This window comes from Cervus canadensis, chromosome 18 (assembly GCF_019320065.1).
Source record: "Cervus canadensis isolate Bull #8, Minnesota chromosome 18, ASM1932006v1, whole genome shotgun sequence".
In the NCBI taxonomy this organism is placed as follows: domain Eukaryota; kingdom Metazoa; phylum Chordata; class Mammalia; order Artiodactyla; family Cervidae; genus Cervus; species Cervus canadensis.
In genome coordinates, this window is record NC_057403.1 from 20,200,150 (window position 1) to 20,219,997 (window position 19,848).

Genomic DNA, 19,848 nt, shown 5'->3' on the forward strand with positions numbered 1-19,848 from the left:
AGGGCCATCACAGGCCCCTGGAAATCTGCGGTGTGGGACCGAAGTAAGGGAAGGTCCCAGCGGCCCGCCAGACTCCAGTTTCAGGGGCGGGAGTTCACATCACCTGTTCCCACGCACCCTCTCCCCTATGGTGTCCCAGCCCATTTCTATTTCCTGGTCCAAGCCCCACCAGTCATCCCTAACATGGAGTTCCTGAGGGGAGCACGGGTCCTTTAAGAGTAGGTGTGGTTGGTTCAAAAAGGAAGCAGGTGTCATTAACACGACACCTGGAGGGAGGTGGGGCTTCAGCCTTAGATGGCTGCTAGATCCCAAGGGTGCAGTAGGGTCCAAGGGCACCAACAGGCTTAGGGTGAGCGCCACGGACACTCAGGCCCCCGCAGACTCCGCCCCCCATTGCACAACGTTAAGGGGCTCATCCCAGAGGCTGGTCTGCATAGAGGGGTTGTCACTGAGTCACTAAATCCTGTCCCACTTCTTGCAACCCCATGAACCGCAGTATGCCATGCTTCCCTGTCCTTCACTGCCTCCCAGTTTGTTCAAACTCATGTCCATTGAGTCAGTGATGCCATCCAACCATCTCATCCTGTCGCCCCCTTCTCTTCCCGCCCTCCATCTTTCCCAGCATCAGGGTTTTTTCCAATCAGTCAGCTGTTCACATCAGGTGGCCAAAGTATTGGCGCTTCAGCATCAGCCGTTAATATGCAGGATTGATTTCCTTTATGAGTGACTGGTTTGATTTCCTTGCTGTCAAAGAGACTCTCAAGAGTCTTCTCCAGCACAATTCAAAAGCATCTATTCTTCAGCACTCAGCCTTCATGGTCCAACTCTACACCCATACATGACTACTAGAAAAACCATGCAAGTCTCTCAGTCATATCCGACTCTGCAACCCCATGGACTGTGGCCTGCCAGGCTCCTGTGTCCATGGGATTTCCCAAGCAAGCATACTGGAGTGGGTAGCCATTCCCTTCTCCAGGGGATCTTATCGACCCAGGAATCGAGCCCAGGTCTCCTGCTTTGTAAGCGGATTCTTTACCATCTGAGCCACGCTTTAACCACGGCACACGGCAAAGAGAGGGGCATGGCACCCACTGCCCAAAATGACGGGGTTCTCCTTGAGGGCTCCAACTCTCTCCCTCCCCCCTACTCTGTTCCCCAGTAATATACAGAAGACCGTTAGCATCCAAAATCTTTTTAATAACAAGGTAGACTCTCGGGTTAGTTTTTGTAGCCACGGCTGGCTCGACGGCCTCTGGCACGCTCGAACTTCCGGCCCTTGGAGCGGACATAGGGTCTGCGGGGAGAGAAGGGGCCCACGTTAGAGTGAGTCAGGGGCTGCTGGGGCCTGCCAGCCAGCTGGGACTTCAGAAGAGATGTCTGCTCTAACCAGCGGCACAGGGACACCCTCAGAGGGCCTCACTCAACTGAAGCAGGGCCAGAGGGGAAGCCTGGCAGCGCAGGAGGCCAGATGGCCAGGAGTGGCTGAAGGGTCTGCACTAGGCCCTGGGGGCGTCAACCAGGGTGCCCCAGAGCTGGACAAAATGCAGGCCCCACCTGAGGTGCGGATAGGCCCCGAAGAACCCACACCAGTGATGCTGGCTGGGCAGGGAGCTCAACACCCGAAGAACAGAGCTCTAAGCAGTCTTGAAGGAAAAGCGGAGATTCTAGGCTGACAGAAACAGCTGAAGCGCAGCGAGGCTGGCGTGCAGGGCATACTCACTTGGTGTGGCTATGCGGGGTTCCTGGGGCCTTGCCGAAATGCCTGTACACCTCTCGGCCCTTGCGAGGACCTAGGGAAGGGGAGGAAGGGGCGGCTCAGGCTGATCCGGGCTGGGGTGTGGGTGTAGGGGGGCTGTCCTTGTCCCTGACCTCCCAGACCCAGAAAGGGAAAGGCTGCCAGGAGCCACATGGCCCGGCCCCTCGAGCCACGAAGCACCACTCACCCGAGAGGAGGACGGTGCCGCAACCCTTGGGGGAGTCCAGGGCCAGCTGGTCGAAGGTGAGGATCTTGCCCCCGGCCTTGAGGATGCGACTCCGGGCACGGCTGCTTACTCGCAGAGCACACACCTAGGGGACAGAGGACAGGCGTGGTCAGGGCCCCCGGATGGTGGCCCAGGAGCCTCCGGTCCACTGCCCAGACCCAGCAGGAATTCTGGCTGCTTATTCTGCCTGGTAACCAACTACTGGAGGCAAACGTCTGAGCCATAAGAATGCAGCCACTCAGTTTACATCTAGAAACCCACTTGACACCACAAACCAAAGCCAGTACACAGGTGAGAAAACCTAAACACAAAGATGCGTCACTTTGTCCAGAGATGATAAAGTGGCAGAGAAAGCCAGATGTGAATTCTGCCTCAGAGCAAGCACCATCAGCAGGGCCCCAGAAAGGGTTTGCCCAGGGATGCCCACCATCAACATCACCCCCCCTGCAATTCAGGCTTGATGCCTGCCTCACCCAGAGGTGAGACGAGCCTGATGGCACCATAGCAGGAACTCAGTGTGACCCACACACCGTCTCCTGAGCCACACCCCCCACTCACCTTCAGTTTGGGCACCTCCTGGACACGAACATCATCAGTTATAGTTCCCACGACCACAGCTGTTTTGCCTTCCCGGCCAGGAAGTTTCATCTTCCGGATCTGGAATGGGTGCAGGGGAGGGGGTCAGTGATACACACATTAAACAAGTCCCTTCTGGTGCTTAAATCCAATCCCACCGACTCAGGCATCCCAAGGGCCAACAGTTGTGCCCTGTCTGAGCTAAACCCATCCACACCACATCTCTCTAACTACTACAACAAGCCTAATTTCAGGTCCAGCCTGCAGAAAGCTCCAAAAAAATGCAAACATATCTCTCCTACAGAAAGCTTTTGACACCTAGGACTTGTTCTAAGACTTCAAGCCTCAGAAGATTTCGTAAAAGACACTGTAAACTGCATCCCCCCCACCCCCAACATGGTGAGAAAGAAAATGAGGCCAAGCCAGTCCAATGCTCCCCCTATACAGCTTCCATCGGAGGGGTCAGAGTTCTGCACCCACCACTGGATGAGGTGAAGCCAGCTAATAGCCAGGCTGCTACCAGAGCTCTAAGCCCACCCTTCCTCTTGAAGTCGGGCTCCAGACATGACCCAGTTGCTCCCCCAGGTTGGCTATGCCCCAACACCAGCCCCTCACCATCCGGGAAAGGGAGAGCGGTGGCCGGTTGGTGCGGCTCATGAACAATCTCTTTAGGACAACCTGATTGAAGGTGGAGTTGGTTCGTCTGGCCAGGAACCTGTACAGCTGGAGTGGAAGGAAAATGAAGAGTGAGAACCCAGGGCAGCCCAGCCTACCCCCTCTCTCCCAGCTTTCTAACAAAGGGGCAAATAGAGGGAGAGAGTCCCGGCTGGCCAGGGACCCAGAAAACCCCCCACACCACCCCCCCGCCAGCTGTGAACAGGCCCAGAGACTGAAAACACTGGCATCTCCAGCAGCTCTGGAAAAGCAGACCCGTGCCTGTTCTCTGAAGTTCTGTTTCTGGGGTGTCCTTGATGAGGGGTCTCTGGCCCCAACCTCACCTTGACCAACAGCCTCAGGTAAATGTCCTGGCTCTTGGGCTCCTTGCGTCGAACCTTTCGGTCCTTGTTGTGGCGGATGTCAACTCCCTGCAGGGGTGAAGGGAAGACCATGAACCCAACTCTCATTTGGCAGATTTCACATAAACATTTTCAATTATTCCTTACCTCTGAGAAACAGCTAAACGCGCAGTCTCTGGAGATAACCAATCCCAGACCCACACTGAGAACAACTGGAAAATCACTGAAAACTCCCTGGGCCTCAAGTCACTCTTTTTTTAAAATAAAAAAGGGGGGGGGAAGAGTGCTAATTTTACACAGTAAGCTGTCAGCTCACAGCACAATGACCTTAATGGCACCCTTATTAACTCAAATTTTTAGTTCTTCAGCAACTATGTTTTTCAAAAATAAGTACCATTTAACCTCTCAACGCTTGTTCCAACACGTGCAGCGTTATCAGAAACACTTAAACCAAGAACTGACTTTATTATCATAAAGGCAATGAGCGTTTTTTTCAAGTACTCTGTACAGAACCAATCTTAAAATGACTTTTCAAGCATTATCTCCTTGACTCCAAAAACCTGACCAGGTAGTTTCCCACGCTAGTGCTAAGAAAGCTGAAGGAAGCCCACGATTTCCATCACACCCTCTGCCTGCTTTCCTGCAAATTTCTTAGACTATGTCATGAATTGTAAAGAACTACTTGTCAATAACTCTCATTTATCCAGCATTTAGGTATGCAAAGATACTTGGTGAGCACTTTCTGTGAGCACTTCTTACCGAACTCACATCTCTGAAACAAAATTACCGAGTCTCCAACGAACAGATGCTTTCCGGTCACAGGGAATGCAGTGGGTAGGGAATTGAATCTCGAACGGAAGCCCGCCTGGCTCCCAAACATGGGCACCAGCCGCTTGATGACTCCCCCCACCAGCACCCAACTTTCCAGGCTGGGGAGTGACAGAATACACAGGCAACACACGCAAGAGTGGCTGTGGAACCAGCTTCTGGATCCGAATCCTGGCTCCGCCACTTACTGGCACTGTGACCCTGGTCATATTACTTAACCTTCTTGCCCCTCAATCTGGTCATCTACGATGGGACCTATATAATAGACAAGTTCAGGAAGGGTGGGAGACTGAAGAAGCCCACCCCTGGCCTTCGGGCTTCCAAAACAGCTCCCCACCGTGGGAGTCGCCTCCTTCCAACACCCCTGAACCCCTGCCTCCCTTTGGAATGTCCCCAGCCCGGGGCCGCAGTGGATGGCAGCGGATGGTCGAGCCCAGGACGCCGCAAAGCTAGCTCACCATGATGGCGCCTCCTCCTTAGCCAGGTCCGGAAAGAGAGACCAGACGCGGGATGGGCGGGGAAAGCCTTCAGCGTGTGGCGCCTACTTGACATCACTTGGGCGACGCGGCGCTCTACTATGACTCACGCCTCTCTATGGTGAATCAGAAGGCCAGCTAGATGGGCGTTTCCGGAATTGAGTGGAGGAAACATCTAAAGGGGAACAAGGGCTGCGCCAAGGACGGAAGGACCCGCACGTCGGGGGCCTCTCTAGCCCTATCCACGCCCTGTTCTTGATAGTCTTCCGGAAGAAAAGGCTCTCGGAGCGTGAGAGATGTCGCGCGGAGCTAGTAAGAGGCGTCGCGCGGTGACGCTCTGGCCCGACGCCGACGGCCTCTCTGTGGCTCCCGGAGGACCCAGAGAACCGAGTATTAGAGGTGAGGAGGCGGGGCTGTCTGGCTAGTCTGGACCTCAAGGAAACCTCTGACCTCTAGCTTTGGGCGTTTCCTCAGGAGGCTTTCCTCTGTCTTATTGCTTGCTGCGCCTCTCAGGTGCGGCTGCAGCTCGGGAAGTCTTACTTGAGATGTAACCCGAGATCATCTTGCTGCAGCCTCGTTTGTGGCATCCTGTATTTCCAGTTTTTAGATTCACCTTCTCCCTCTGCCTTCAGATGGCCCTTCCCTGAACCCTACTCGCCCCTGCCATCAGGAGGCTGCTTTTCCCAGCGGGAAAGATTCAGGTGGTCCAGCGTGTTTCAGTTTGAGGGATGTGCACGGTACTGGAGCGTAGAGGAGGCAAGCTGAGGCCCCCCTCCCCGGGCTTTGGGGATGGGATGTAGAGAGGGGATGGGTTTAAAAAAAAAAAAAAAAAACTCCTGAAAGAGAGGGAGGGGAGCCTTAGAGGGAGACAGAGATTCCGAGAGGAGGAGGAATGGAGACTGAGAAGGGGAGTGGACAGAAAGCGAGGGTGATGAATTGGTGACGCGGGAGAGTGAGAAGACCTAGGAAGAGGGAAGGTGGAGATCCAGAGAGAGCAGAGACATAGAAAGATGGTGATATCGTTTGTAAGCTAATTCAGTTCGTGGCTTTGCTGTTAATACTTACTAATGGCGTGACCTTGGGCAAATCGTGTAACTTCTCCGTGCCTTACTTTTTTTATCTGGAAAAGGGTGATGATGGTAGAACTGGCACATAGAGTGTTTTGGAGCATTTAGTTTAAAAATTAGTTTAAAAGCTCAGGACAATGTTTGGTTCATAATAAGTGCTTGCTAAAAATTAGTATCTATTCTTGTTACTGACTTTACTGGATGGGACCAGATGGACTGGTTGGGGCAGTGATAAAGCTTCTTCCTTGTGGAAGCTCTGCCTCTAGGACCCGCAGTATTCCTATAATAGCTTGGCCTCCTTTACTCTGCCCTTCAGGCTCCTACTTACCTCTTCACAGAGCCACAGACCAAACCTGCACCATGAGCCCTGACTCCTTGCCCATACCACCCACCCATGGCCTCCGAACCAGGCCCAGTGTCTGGCTGATGTGGTAACACAGCGGAGGACCAGCAGATGAATGGACACCTTGAAGCAGAGGAGCGGCAGGACCAGGTAAGGGTCTATGTGAAAGTCAAGATAACCATACCATGGGACAGTTTTCTTCTCCTCCTTGTCCCTGTGCCTTGGTCTTTGAGTCTCAGTCTCTTTGATCACTGTATCTTTCTTTTCCCTGGAGCTCTAAGCACACACTGTGTTTCTCGGTCTCTCCATCTTACTGGGTGTCTGTCCCTCTCTCAGGGTCATTCTTTGGCACATGTTATCTGGTGCTGTTGCTATTCTCAGTTGAACACTAGGTACACTGTTTTGCAGTAAGTGAACTTCATCCTCCATTTATCTCTCTGTGGCACAGAGTCGGACACGACTGAAGTGACTTAGCAGCAGCAGCAAGCTCAGTCCCTATCTCCTTCAGCATGTGTCTTCCTCTCTACAATTCTGTTTCTAGGTCACCTGATATTATTCTTGCCTTATTTCTTTCCGTTTCCCTGTGTCTTTGCCTCTCTATGTCTGTCAACATCTTTGCTTTCTGTCTCTTGGTCTCAGTTCCTCTCAGCCTCCAACATTCTCTCCCTTCCTCACACTTGACCGAGAGATATATCTCTCTCAGATACTGTCTCTCCCATTCTCTTTCCTCTGTCTCTGTCTTGCCGTTTCACTGGGCGAATATGATGTCCCCATTCCAGCTTTTGCCCAAGGTAAACAGTTTGTGAATTAATGAGCCTCTCCTTCCTGGCTTTCATTCCAAAAGTGGCTGTCCCCATCTCTCTATGTGTCCATCATATTCTGGGTTTTCTTATGTCCTTACCTTGCACATTCTTAATTCTGTTGTCTTTGTTTGTTTATCTGTTTTCTGCTTTATGTCTAAGTGTGTTATTGCCTCTACCTCTGCTTCTCTTGTACTGTTTTTGCATATCTCTACTCTTTGTTAGATGTGTTAAGATCATTCTCTATCTGCAATTAAAGACCTCCCCCACGCCCCCTTCTCTTTTATAAACTCAAAGGATGGGACAGGCCCACGTGCCCTCAATAAAGATGGCGACAGGGGCGGTGGCCATGGGACCGTGTAGCCGCCTCTGCTGCGCCTGTGCCCTCACCTATAATGGCGGCTGATCTCGCGAAAGGCGATACCCCGCCCAGTTCTCCAGCGCTTCCGCACGTCAGGCCCCTGAGCAAAGCTCGCGAGTCGACTGGTCACGCCCCCGCACGCTCTCATTGGTGCAATTCAGGCCGGCCGCGCGGCCATTGGCTGAGCGGATGCACACCCTCCCCCCCACCCCTAGGTCTGGTGCGGACAGTTGATGATGACTAGAGGAGCTGTGTGAAGGAGGACCCGGTGTGTGAGGAGGGCCCGGGGCCGGGACATGGACCCAAGTCAGGAGGACTCAGGGACCAAGAGGAACGTATACGTAGGCCCGAGACTGGGGTACTAGTGGTGTGGGGTGGAGATGGAGAACCAGAACCAGGACTGAGAGATCCAGGAATGAAAACTCAGGTCTGGAACCAGGTTCTGGAAATGGGGTGGGGATGAAGGCCCGGAATCCAGGGAACCAGAGACAGAGACTTAGGCTTATTGATTGGGGGGAACCTGTGGATGAAGACCAGGCCAGCAGCCTGGGGACCTAGGGACAGAATCGCAGGCCAAGGACTGGGGGAGATCTAGGGCTCCATGCAAGCTGATTTAAGGTAAGGGGAGGGGGGCGCGGTCAGTGCAAGTTTATGGGTGAACCTTGAAGAACCCCCCTGGGTAGGAGACAGAGGTCGCTCCTAAGAGTGAGTCCACAGATGGGGGTGTTTCTGGCGCAGTTCTGGGCCTGGGGTAGGTGAGGGGCAGAACTGATAGGTGACCGGGTGGGCGGGGCAGGGGGAACAAAGGTGAGCAGGAAGGAGGAGGCAGAAACTGGGCAGAGGGCAGGGGGAGGGGATCTCAGGCCCAGCTCCCAGTCTCTCCCTGGAGAGCAGGCGGCCAGACACCCAGGTCAGTGCTTGAGGTTCACCTCTTGGTCTCTGTCCCTTGCAGGTTCCCACATGTGGCTCTCCCTATCCGACCCCTTAATCCCTCTGTGTCACACCCCTTTCTCAGTCTTTGCAGATACTGCATCCCCTATCTCCTGCCTCTTCTGTGTCTTTCTCTCCACTGTTGTCTTTCTGATTCTTGGTGCACCTCTGGAGCCCCTACACTCTTCCTTGCTCTCTAAATATCTTTCACTGTATTAGGTTTGATCTCACTGAAGCTGTTTGTCTCCTCTCAGTGTTTCTCTGGTCTCAGACCTTTTTCTCTGTGTCTGAGTGTGTGCATGTGTATGTTTGCTCAGTAGCTCAGTCGTGTCTGACTCTCTATGACCCCATGGACTGTAGCCCGCTAGGCTCCTCTGTGGAATTTTCCAGGCAAGAATACTGGAGTGGGTTGCCATTTCCTATTCAGGGGATCTTCCCGATCCAGGAATCCAACCCACAGCCCTTGCATCTCCTGTACTGACAGGCGGACCCTTTACCACTGAGCCACCAGGGAAGCCCCATTGGCACATAGTATTGAATAATTATTGGGGGAATAAAGGAATGAATCTTTGCATGCCTAGGTGTGGACCCTCCAGGATGCTGGCCTTCTTGTCCACCTGACCTCTGCCCTGTGTCCTCAGGGTCTTCCCACACTGTGTCTGGGCCTGTCTCCCTCTGGTGCTTCCATCTCGCCTGTTGGCAGCCCTCGCCTCGCTGTCTCCTCCTGTCCACAGGCCCTGCCCGTGCTCCCCTCTGCCCACCACGGGGCTCCTGGACTCTGACTCCTGCCCTCCTTCCTCCCCCACAGAGGCCAGAGCAGGAGCTGACCTGGAGCTGGGGCTACCGGCCTAGAAGCGCCCTGGACAGGGTCAAGGCCATGGCCCCCCTACCGCCACTGACCCCCAGCACCCCACTCCTGCATGGCGAGTTTGGCTCCTACCCAGCCCGCGGCCCACGCTTCGCCCTCACTCTCACACCACAAGCCCTCCACATACAGCGGTTGCGCCCAAAGCCCGAGGCCCGGCCCCGGGGTGGCCTGGTCCTGCTGACCGAGGTCTCAGGCTGCTGCACCCTGCGGAGCCGAAGCCCCCTGGACTCAGCAGCCTACTTCTGCGTCTACACCTACCCCAGGGGCCGGCGTGGGGGCCGGCGCAGAGCTGCACGCACCTTCCGGGCCGACGGGGCAGCCACCTACGAGGAGAACCGCGCTGAGGCCCAGCGCTGGGCCACGGCCCTCACGTGTCTGCTCCGTGGACTGCCACTGCCTGGGGATGGGGGTGAGGCACTGGGCAGCCTCTCTGTCCTAAGGCCACCTCGGTGTCTCTGCGGATCTCCCTCTGTGGGCATCTCTGTGTCTCCTTTTCTGTGTGTCTGTCTGTGTGATGTGTCCCTCTGGCTTTGTACTGAAAGAGTGATATACAGACAGGGATGGGCTACAGAAGGAACAAAATCACAGGCAGAGGAGTCATGTTTGCTGCTCTTGCAAGATTTCAGTCTCTGTTCCCTTCCCTTTCCCTGGGTCCTGACCACAGATGAGTCAGAGGCTCCTGGGCTGGTGAGAGCAGCCAACTGAGACATGCTCCTAGGCCTGGAGATGGCATCTCATCCAGCTCTGGTTGGGGGGTGGGGGGAATCAAAGAAGGCTCTTGGGCAGAGACCCCCACCCAGGATACTCAGATGGCACAAGGAGGTAAAGGTTCCGTGGTCCCCAGGTGGTGGGTTTTCCTTGGTCCTGACTGCTTCCCACAGTGGAGTAACCTGACCCGGGGCCCAGGTGTTTGGGGGTGTGGAAGGTGGAAACCACAGCTTTCCTCCTTCCTCCCTGGAGTCCACAGGGCACGGGGATTAGACTCCCCAGCACTGCCTTTGTCTCCTCACCTGGGGGTGGTGGGTGACGGGGCTGTACACCTGGGCCTGAGCTGGTGAGGCCCGGGAATAAAAAGCTGGACTTCCAGGTTTTGACGCCAGCCCTCCACCAGCTCCTTTGGGGCTATTTGCAGTTCCTGTTTCTGAAGTGAGGGGCCTGGGTCCCTGACCTCTGTAGACTCCTTCCCTTCTCTCTGCAGAAATCACCCCCGACCTCCTGCCGAGGCCTCCCCGTTTGCTCCTATTGGTCAATCCCTTTGGGGGGCGGGGCCTGGCCTGGCAGTGGTGTAAGAACCATGTGCTGCCCATGATCTCCGAAGCGGGGCTGTCCTTCAACCTGATCCAGACAGGTAAGGGCGGTGTTAGGAGGGAGGTGGGAGCTGGGGGCTAGAGCTCCAGAGTCCGGGGGCGGGTGGTGGGTTCGGAGGCGTGGAAGAGCCTGCCTCACTTCTGGTTCCCCATGTTAGAACGACAGAACCACGCCCGTGAGCTGGTCCAGGGGCTGAACCTGAGCGAGTGGGACGGCATCATCACGGTCTCGGGAGATGGGGTGCTGTATGAGGTAGGACCACCCTTCCTCAAGCCTGTGCCCGGGGGCACCGCGGGGGCCAGGACCAACACCCGGGTGTCTGGTCTCCCACCCTCCAGGTGCTGAATGGACTCCTACAACGCCCCGACTGGGAAGAGGCTGTGAAGACCCCCGTGGGCATTCTCCCCTGTGGCTCAGGCAACGCGTTAGCAGGAGCTGTGAACCAGCACGGGGGGTAGGTGGGAGGAGCCCTCCTGGGATAAGGGGCCTAGTCCATCTGCTTCGCAGCCCTCCCCCACTCCCTCAGCATTTTTGCCTGCCTTGTTCCAAGCGGTCTCCCTAGTGCCTAGAACTGTGCCTGGCACACAAGAGACACTCAGTGAATGCTTCTGCAGTGAAAGACCTGACAGGGAACCTGGCTCAGTAAGAAGAGCCCGCCTGGAGGTAGCCAGATGGCTGTGGGTGGGCCAAGGCCTGGTTCCCGCCCCCCCACCGGTCTGCTTCCCTGTCCCTCTGTGCTGTCCACACCCCTCCCACCTGGTCCGGGAACGGAGTGTCTCACCAGCCCTGTTTACTCTTTCCTGCTGTGTCTGTCCATGTCTGATTGTGAAGATTTGAGCCGGCCCTGGGCATTGACCTGCTACTCAACTGCTCCTTACTGCTCTGCCGGGGTGGCAGCCACCCTCTGGACCTGCTCTCCGTGACTCTGGCCTCCGGCTCCCGCTGTTTCTCTTTCCTGTCTGTGGCCTGGGGCTTCGTGTCAGATGTGGACATCCAGAGCGAGCGCTTCAGGGCCCTGGGCAGTGCTCGCTTCACCCTGGGCACAGTCCTGGGCCTTGCCACGCTGCACACCTACCGCGGCCGCTTCTCCTACCTCCCTGCCACCGTGGAACCTGCCTCACCTAACCCTACCCATGGCCTGCCAAGGGCCAAGTCAGAATTGACCCTGGCCCCGGCCCCAGCCCCAGCTGTGGCCCACTCACCCCTGCATCGCTCAGTGTCAGACCTGCCCCTGCCCCTGCCCCAGCCTGCCCTGACCTCCCCTGGCTCACCTGAACCCCTGCCCATCCTGTCCCTCAACGGTGGGGGCCCAGAGCTGGCTGGGGACTGGGGTGGGGCTGGGGATGCTCCACTGTCCCCGGACCCACTGCTGCCCTCGCCCCCGGGGACCCCCAAGGCAGCTCAGCTCTCACCCATCAGCGAGGGGCCCTCAGAAATGGCAGCATCATCTGGGCTCCCACCTCCCACCCCTGGTGCCCCGGTAGCCACCTCTGCTGGGGGACCACCTGACCACCTGCTCCCTCCTCTAGGCACTCCGCTACCCCCAGACTGGGTGACAATGGAGGGAGACTTTGTGCTTATTTTGGCCATCTTACCCAGCCACCTGGGGGCTGACCTCGTGGCGGCCCCCCACGCGCGCTTTGACGACGGCCTGGTGCACCTGTGCTGGGTGCGTAGCGGCATCTCGCGGGCGGCGCTACTGCGCCTGTTTCTGGCCATGGAGCGTGGTAACCACTTCAGCCTGGGCTGTCCGCACCTGGGCTACGCCGCGGCTCGTGCCTTCCGCCTCGAGCCGCTCACGCCTCGCGGAGTGCTCACGGTGGACGGGGAGCAGGTGGAGTACGGGCCATTGCAGGCGCAGGTGCATCCTGGCCTTGGTACATTGCTCACAGGTCCTCCAGGCTGCCCTGGGCGGGAAGCCTAAATCCGACCAAGTTTGGAGCCCGCCAAGGGCGGGGCTTACATTCCCAAAGGGGCGGAGCCCGAGCCAGGGGGCCCGGCGAGGCTGCTGGAGTTCGCGCGGAAGCCGCACACTGGTCCCAGCCGCGTCTGGGGATTGCGCCCTACCCTAGGCGACCAGAGGTGATGCCGGAAGATGTCCCGAACTCCAGGGGCTTGGGGTCGCTCCAAGGGTAGTGCCTGATCAATGAGGGCGGGATACACTCGAGGTCCTCGCGCCCGGCTCGTAGAACGCCAGGTCGGCTGAGGGCGGAGCCTGTCATAACGCGTCGTTCAGTGACGCGACCTGGAATGTACGGGCCGGGGAGGCCTTAGCTAATTGGCCCCGTCTTCTCCGGTGCCTCCACCTAGCTGGCCAATCAGCCCGGGAGGGGCAGGTTCCCCCGGGCCGGCGCTCCGATTTGCACTAATGTTCCTCTACCCCCGGGTGGGGAAGTTCGTATCCTGTCTTCTGTGCGCGTTCCCCCTGCCCCAATCTTCAAAGCAATTGAAAAGGTCTATGCAATAAAGGCAGTGGCTTCGTTCCTCTCAGGTCCTCGCCCCTTCCTCCATCCGGCAGCCCGTGGGAGGGATCGGACTCTGGGCACTCCTGCCTTTTATGGATCGAAGCCCAGACCTGCCCATGGACTGCGGCCAGCGTAACCCGCTGGCCTTTAACTAGGGCCAGGGAGCTGCCTCCTCCCCCACGACAGCTGGCTCTGGGGTTCTCAAGATTTATTCAGGATCGTGTTAACGGAGGCGGTGGGAGGATGGGGGACACACAGGACCCTCCCCGCCCCCGTGAGGGAGCGGGGAGGCTCGCTTTTTCTTAAAAATATAAATGTATTTATCTGCATCATCACGTCCCTAGGGCACCCAGCTGGCCGGCCCGTGGGCCACAGGGTAGGGAAAGGAAGAGGGTGTCAGGGCACAAGTCTGAGCGAGGCGGAGGAGAGCTCCGCTTGGGGGGGTGGGGTGGGGGCGGCCTCACAGGGCTCCGTGCTGGGCCTGGTATCGGGACAGCACAGCGCGGTAGTGCGACAGCTCCTGGCGCACGGCCACCACCTCCTGCCGCAGCAGGGCGTTCTCCTTCTCCAGGAAGGCCGCCCGCACCGATATCTGGTTCTCCTTGAGCCTCCGGGCGTCTCGGGACCGCTTGGCTGCCTCGTTATTCTTGTACCGTCGGCTCCAGTATTTCTCGTCCTGGGTGGGCAGGAAAGCACCGAGGTCCAGAGGGGCCCGGCCCCAGCGAGAGAAGGGAGGAACAGCTTTGCTTGTGCCTTCTGGGACCAGACTACAGCTGGGAGAGCCCCCGCCGCCCCGGGGGCTGCTTCTGGCGCAGCAGTGGGGTACCAGGTCTCTAGTGGATGGGTACCCAAGGGTCTGGCCTTCTAGGGCCCTGGTTGCTAAGGAAAGTGGGCCCATAGCAACAGCGAAGGCAGGAGATAGCCTCCTACCTTAAGCAACTGAGCTTTATAGTCTCCACTGTGCAAAGCAGACCCAAGCTCTTCTCACTTGACAAAAGGCCTACAGTTAGCTCCCTGGTTTGCTAAGGATATCGGTTCCCTAGCAACAAGGCCTACCGGGCCTGAGGGCATCTTCTAGTGAAAAGCCCTATACATCACCTTTTCAGATCCTGGTTGCTGGGCTTCCTAGTGATGGGGTTTGGTGTCCCATAAACACCTCTCAGAGCTGGGCCCTTCTGACCTGGTTGCCAAGGTGACCTTATCCCTCCTCAGCAGACAAAAGTGAGGTATAAGTGGTCCCAGTGACCACAGCCAGTCTCTGATGCATTGGCTCGATTACTGTCTTGTTTTTGGCCACACAGTGCAGCATGCAGGATCTTAGTTCCCCAATCAGGAACCAAAACTGTGCCCTCTGTGTTGGGAGCTCGGAGTCTTAACCACTGGACTGCCAGGGAAGGTCCCTCTGACCCACTGACTTTGCATAGAGGCCAGGGAGTTGCCTCCTCCCAACAGGCCCTGGTTGCAAAAGGGTCTGTCCCGAGACCTTCCCACACCATCATGTTTAGAGTTCTCCAGTCCTTGAATTTGGCTGTGAGGGAGGACCACTCCTTAGCAACAAGGACCACCCAGAGCTCTGAAAGATGCCCCTGCAACCTCATTCCATTAAAGGCTAGTGCCTGCTTGCTAGGGCAAATCCAGTCCCTAACAACAGAGCCCTGTGGCAGGAGAAACCACTGGTCTAGATTTGGTTTACAGGCCAGTACTCACTGGGCTTCCCCGGTGGCGCTAGGGGTAAAGAACCCGTTTGCCAATGCAGAAAACACAAGAGACGTGGGTTCGACCCCTGGGTCAGGAAGATCCCCTGGAGGAGGGCATGGCAACCCACTCCAGTATTCTTGCCTGGAGAATCCCATGGACAGAAGAGCCTGGAGGGCTACAGTCCATGAGGTTGCAAACAGTTAGACATGACTGAAGTGACTTAGCACGTACTCACTCACTGGTTCAAGTAGTTATGTCTTACATAAGGACATGGCAAAGTCTTGTGAGACGAGGCCCAGGCACCGCTTTTAGGGAAGACCCCAGGCCTGGAAAAGACAGAGTGCTAGAAAGTTGCAGTTAGTGCCCCAAATACCTCAAATTGGAATGTGGCCCTGGCTGCAAATGAGAACCTGAGGCCTCTCACCAGTGAGCCCAGAAAACAAGGCCTAGAGAGACTGGCAAAGTCTTCATCCTAGGCAGATGCAATTGCCCTGAAAAAGTGAAAGTCGCTCACTTGTGTCCGACACTTTGCGACCCCGTGGACTGTAGCTAGGTAGGCTCCTCCGTCCATGGAATTTGTCAGGCAAGAATACTGGAGTGGGTAGCCATTCCCTTCTCCAGGGGAATATTCCCAACCCAGGGATCAAACCCAGGTTTCCTACATTGCAGGTGGGTTCTTTACTGTCTGAGTCACCAGGGAAGCCCTGTTGCCCTGAAGGATGCCCCAAACCAGAAGACCAACCCCAGCCAAGCTGGCTGCTCAGAAGAAACAAGCTGATACCCCATTCTGAAGGGATGCGATCCTTAGCAAGTGTAGTGACTAGTAGACCCTGAAGCCTGCCACAGTGAGGGTTTTGGGTCCAACTGATAGGAGAAACTCCAAGCCTGTAAAACCAGTCCCAGCAGGGCTGGCTGAGTCTGAGACCCACAATGATTCCCTTTTCACAAATCTCGAACCCAAACTTCTGCCCCCCCCCCCCCCCCCGGTGCAGCTGCCCATAGTCCTTGGCTGTAGGTTTGAAAACGTGAGTGCTAATCATGGTGAGAAACCCAGGTCTGACTGTGAAAGGAGGGCCATCCCGGGCTGTGGGGCCAGCATGCACAAGCCTGTGTCCCACACCCAGCAACACTCACCTTCTGCTCCTCTGGCACCTGGATCTTCCGCGCCTTCTTCATGATTGGCTGGGGCTTGAGTTCCTCTTCAGAGAAGCGGTGTCTCCGAGGGTCAAAGGTCTCATGGCCGGGAATGCTGGACAGGGCTAAATCTGCTGGGTCAGGCTCAAAGGTCATCAGCACCTCCACCGTATCTGGGTCCACAGGGCTGGGTGTGTCCCGAGAGGTCAGACCTTGGGGAAACAGAATGTACCACCTGAGGGCGTGATTATCTGGGGAAAGGGGTTCCCCAGAGGCTACCAAGGAAGGTCCTTTATGGGGTCAAACATAAAGCCCACCAGGGATTAACCTCCCTAATATAAAATATGAAGATTCCCTAAGCCACAAAGATGCTTAGCAGTCATGAAACCAACTCACACTTGCCACACAGGAAAACCAAGGCCCAATGCTATGTGACTTGCCCTAAGTAGCACAAGAACCTGGATCATTGCTTCTAAAAACCTCAGGACTTTAGAGTTAGCTTCTTTCCTACAGTCCTACCCTTCTTAACTGAATCCCCGACCAAAGCCTAGATCCCAAGGAAAAGTGTCCTGATGACACTTAAAGTTAGCTTCTTAAGAGTTATTAAGTCCGAACAGTGAGGAAGCATAATGAGGTTGGTTCAAGCGTAAAGACTGCCTGTATCTTTAAGAGAGAGCCAGCTGGGGCCAACTGAGGACACAGGTTCAGGGCCGAGTCACGTGCTGGCGCCTGCTTCCCGCCCCCCCCCCCCCCCCCCCAGCCCCGCCGCCACAGGCGCCCTCACGTTTCTCCAGTCCCGCCCCCTCTCTCGTGATCGCGCGTGCGCGAAGCACGGAGCAGGGAGGAGGACTCACGTGGCGCGGGAATGTGCGGCTGGGAAGGGGAGGGCCTCAGTCCTGCGGGGAGGTCAAGACCAGGATCAGGTGTGTCCGGGAATCCCCGACCTGCTGTCCAACCCTGGCAACCCCAGGGTGCCCACCTTTCCTCTTGCTCCCTGGGGTCTCAGCTCTCAACCTCAAGGCCCCTCTGCTTTCTACGGAACACTCGAGGACGGCCCCCCCTCTATGTTCTCAGGTCCCAGACATTCTCGCCACTGGGATAAGCACGATTCTGGAACCCCAGGGCACCTCTTGCAGGAATATAGAAAGCTCGGTCCTTGCCCCAGTCAATGAAAGACCTAGGATGACGATCCTTTCTGAAGGACTCCCGGGATCCGGGGAGCCCGCCTCTCTCCACTAGGGGGACCGAGGAAGCAGGGCCGCCAGTCCCTTTTGTCCTGGAGAAACAGGTCTGTGCCCAGCCCTTGTCTTTCTCTCTCGCAAAGGGCCTAGGAGTTCCGGCCCTACCCCAGTTGCACCGATTCCGGGCCCAGATTTAGGGGCGCAGTCCAGAATAAACTCCGGTAAATAACTCCGGTATTCTGGAATCTTAGTCCCGACTCCTCGAGTATCCAGACCCTTTGTCCTCACGTCCCACATAAAAGTTCACACGACCTCACCACTGGGCAGGCTTCCTGGAACTTGGGGTCCCAAGTCTCTCATCTCCTATAGGGGTCCGGGAGACCCAGTTCCCTGATCCATTAAGGAACACAAAATCTGGACACATTCTCTCGACGTCTCCCGATTAGGGGTCACGGACTTCGGGCATGCAGCCCCAGAACCACCGTCCCAAGCCCTTGTCACACAGCCCCGCCCTCTGGAGCCCAAGCCCCGCCCAACCGGGACCCTGCCTCGCCCCCGCAGTCGCACCTGCGCGGTGGCCGCCGGCGGCCCCGAGGGCAGCCCGGGCGGGGGCGTGCCCGGGCGAAGAGCGAGGGGAGGCCGAGCCGCAGGAGCCGGGCCCCGGGGAGGGTGCGGGAGTGCGCACCGGTGAGGGCGCTGGCGACGGGCCGCCCGGGGGCGGCGGGCTGGGAGGGAGCCCGTGCTCCAGCAGGAAGGCGTCCAGGTCCACGTACTCCACGTCGCCGAACGGCAGTGTCCGCTCCCACAGTAGCGGCGCCAACAAACCCGGGCCGGGCGCAGCCCCCGGGCGTCCCCTCGGGGACCCGCCGCCCACCACCGCCCCAGCTGAAGCATCCGCCGGGCCCGCCGTCTCCAGGCCCGGCCCGGGGACTGTTGCCGCTGGCGGGGGCGCCTTGCGCTCCTTTTCCTTCAGGAGACCTGCGGGCCAGGGAAAGAGAGGGCAGGGTGGGGAGGAAGAGGAAGAGAAGAGATAAAGAATCAACTCCGAGTGGAGAGAAACGCGAGGAACGAGGGGATATCCCCGCACCGCAGAGATCCAGAGAGTGGGGACACAGAAAGGAGGTGGGATAGAGACCGGAGAACGAGAGCAAGGACCCAGAGAGAGGAGGAAACAGAGGCTCAGAGACGGAGAGAGACCCAGAAAGCAAGAACAGAGACGGGGACGGTGGACCAGGAGAGGGGCGGAGACTCAGAAAGAGCCGAGGACAGGGATGCAAAGAGGGATGGGGAAAGAGACCCAGGAAGGGGAGCGGAAATTCAGACAGAGGTAGGTGGAGGGTTGGACAGGTGAGAGAAAAAAATGACAACTCTGTAATCACTCTGTAATCTACAACCCCCTCCCCCCCCCCAACACACCCGGCGCACAGTACCCCCTTCTCCCCGCCTCCACACTCTTTAAGGCGGCAGGAAAGGGCTCTATTCCTGGGGCACATTCCTCATCCCTAGACGCCATGTGACCCCAGGAGGCCCCGCCCAAGCCCGTGTAACCACCGTGTGAGCCTTCGACACGCCCCCTCCCTTCTCCCTGGACCCCAGGGGTCCAGGCGCTCGGAACCAAAAGGAAGACGGGGCTGGGGCCTAGAGTCTTGAGTCCTCGGGTGGACTGGCATGAGGGCCGGTACTTTTGGGTCCTAGGAGCTAGGGGTCTAAACACCTAAGTTTTGGGGTATTTAAAGGTTGGACTTTGGGTATTTAAAGAGGATGGACTCTTGGCACTTAGAAGGTAGCTGGGGACCCCTCCCCGCACTTGAGTCCCTAAGGGAGTCCGGTGTCTGAGTTGGGTGAGATGGGGGCTAGAACTCACAGCTAGTTGGCTCTTTGGGCTTGCTGGTCCCCTGCAGAAGGCTTCGCAGCCCAAGCAGCGCTCCCCCACCAGGGGGGGCTCCAGTCGGGCCTCCCAGCAGCAGGGGGGCCGGGGTCCTGTCGCTCACAGGCCGCGCCATCGCCCGGCACCTGCCCGCAGGCTCACGGATTCATGGAGAGGCGAACAGCTGGCTTGCCAGTCAGCGGCACACTCCGATGGTTCGGGCAAGTGTCTGCCCAGAGGCGGGCGAGCGTAGCTTGCAAGCCTCCAGTATCCAGAATACTGCAAATCCTAGGAGCGACGGGGATTTGCAGTCCTTGGTGCAGAAACGTGCAACTCAAGAGGGTCCCAGAAGAGCATACAGTCTGGGTGAGGGGGTGATCAAATCAGGCGGCCGGCTCTTTGCAACTGAGAGTTCAGGGGGGACACACGGCGCTCCTTGTATAAGGTGGGCGAGCCTGGCTCTTGCAAAATCTGCGGCTCTCTCCAAGGAAGGAGCTTTGCAATCTGCACCGAGAGGTGTGCGCGGACCGCCGGGGGAGAGGGCAGAGGGAGGCGGCTGCCTTGAGGCGTGGCCAAAGCAAACTTCTTTCGCGGAAAAAAAAAAGCCAAACCAAAACACCCGACGCCACAGAGCGCACCCCTCCTCTCATCCCCCACCCGACTCTGGCCTTGCACCCCAGCCGCGTGCCTCCCTCCAGCTGAAAGCGCGGGCCAATCGCGTCCTGACCCCTCTAGACGCACAGCCAATGGGACCCCTGGATCCGCCAAGGCCCAGAAGTGCGAGAGAGGGGCTCAGAGCGTGAAGTTACCTAGCCTTTTGGAGGGAGGCGGGACCCTGACCTACATTTACCCAATGGGAGATGGCTCTGGGGGCGGGACTGTGACCCAGTTCGGGCCAATGAGACAGACGGGAGGGGGAAGCACATGGCTCTGCGCGTGCTGCCTCAG

At 57.4% G+C, this 19,848-nt stretch overlaps 3 protein-coding genes across 19 annotated transcripts; 1 reads left to right on the forward strand and 2 right to left on the reverse strand.

Annotated features, from left to right (window-relative positions):
• Nucleotides 1–1,176: 1,176 nt before the first annotated feature.
• Nucleotides 1,177–4,968, reverse strand: RPL18 (ribosomal protein L18). 2 transcript variants are annotated; one of them, XM_043435212.1, is made up of 7 exons: nt 4,861–4,968; nt 3,557–3,643; nt 3,174–3,281; nt 2,541–2,639; nt 1,944–2,067; nt 1,721–1,790; nt 1,177–1,294 (listed from the first exon to the last, which is right to left on the reverse strand). In XM_043435212.1, exons 1-7 carry the CDS (start codon nt 4,861–4,863, stop codon nt 1,219–1,221), a joined length of 567 nt encoding a protein of 188 aa, XP_043291147.1. In that variant the 5' UTR covers nt 4,864–4,968; the 3' UTR covers nt 1,177–1,218. The 2 variants fall into 2 exon arrangements, with proteins under 2 accessions (XP_043291147.1, XP_043291146.1); XM_043435211.1 differs by lacking the exon at nt 4,861–4,968 and adding an exon at nt 4,362–4,469.
• A 103-nt stretch (nt 4,969–5,071) lies between these two features.
• Nucleotides 5,072–13,045, forward strand: SPHK2 (sphingosine kinase 2). 15 transcript variants are annotated; one of them, XM_043435192.1, is made up of 7 exons: nt 5,072–5,277; nt 6,262–6,438; nt 9,188–9,656; nt 10,446–10,595; nt 10,713–10,807; nt 10,894–11,009; nt 11,387–13,045. In XM_043435192.1, exons 2-7 carry the CDS (start codon nt 6,400–6,402, stop codon nt 12,477–12,479), a joined length of 1,962 nt encoding a protein of 653 aa, XP_043291127.1. In that variant the 5' UTR covers nt 5,072–5,277; nt 6,262–6,399; the 3' UTR covers nt 12,480–13,045. The 15 variants fall into 15 exon arrangements, with proteins under 15 accessions (XP_043291127.1, XP_043291128.1, XP_043291138.1 ...); XM_043435193.1 differs by having other exon boundaries at nt 6,284–6,438; XM_043435194.1 differs by lacking the exon at nt 5,072–5,277 and adding an exon at nt 5,291–5,634 and having other exon boundaries at nt 6,284–6,438.
• A 168-nt stretch (nt 13,046–13,213) lies between these two features.
• Nucleotides 13,214–19,687, reverse strand: LOC122420265 (D-box binding PAR bZIP transcription factor). 2 transcript variants are annotated; one of them, XM_043435209.1, is made up of 4 exons: nt 18,898–19,687; nt 17,601–18,011; nt 15,853–16,064; nt 13,214–13,696 (listed from the first exon to the last, which is right to left on the reverse strand). In XM_043435209.1, the coding sequence occupies exons 1-4, from the start codon at nt 19,034–19,036 to the stop codon at nt 13,481–13,483; spliced, it is 978 nt and encodes a 325-aa protein (XP_043291144.1). In that variant the 5' UTR covers nt 19,037–19,687; the 3' UTR covers nt 13,214–13,480. The 2 variants fall into 2 exon arrangements, with proteins under 2 accessions (XP_043291144.1, XP_043291145.1); XM_043435210.1 differs by lacking the exon at nt 18,898–19,687 and adding an exon at nt 18,450–18,869.
• Between the last annotated feature and the right edge of the window lie 161 nt (nt 19,688–19,848).

Coding starts and splice junctions, on each gene's coding strand:
- RPL18 (XM_043435211.1), bottom strand. CDS start 4,454: ATGTTTGGGAGCCAGGCGGGCTTCCGTTCGAGATTCAATTCCCTACCC. Junction 3,282..3,556: donor ACCTGAGGCTGTTGGTCAAG/GTGAGGTTGGGG, acceptor CTTCCACTCCAG/CTGTACAGGTTCCTGGCCAG. Junction 1,295..1,720: donor ACCCCGCATAGCCACACCAA/GTGAGTATGCCC, acceptor CTCTCCCCGCAG/ACCCTATGTCCGCTCCAAGG.
- SPHK2 (XM_043435192.1), top strand. CDS start 6,400: ATGAATGGACACCTTGAAGCAGAGGAGCGGCAGGACCAG. Junction 10,596..10,712: donor CTTCAACCTGATCCAGACAG/GTAAGGGCGGTG, acceptor TCCCCATGTTAG/AACGACAGAACCACGCCCGT. Junction 10,808..10,893: donor GAGATGGGGTGCTGTATGAG/GTAGGACCACCC, acceptor CCCACCCTCCAG/GTGCTGAATGGACTCCTACA.
- LOC122420265 (XM_043435209.1), bottom strand. CDS start 19,036: ATGGCGCGGCCTGTGAGCGACAGGACCCCGGCCCCCCTGCTGCTGGGA. Junction 18,012..18,897: donor GCCCAAAGAGCCAACTAGCT/GTGAGTTCTAGC, acceptor CCTGGCCCGCAG/GTCTCCTGAAGGAAAAGGAG. Junction 13,697..15,852: donor AGGTGCCAGAGGAGCAGAAG/GTGAGTGTTGCT, acceptor CTGCCCACCCAG/GACGAGAAATACTGGAGCCG.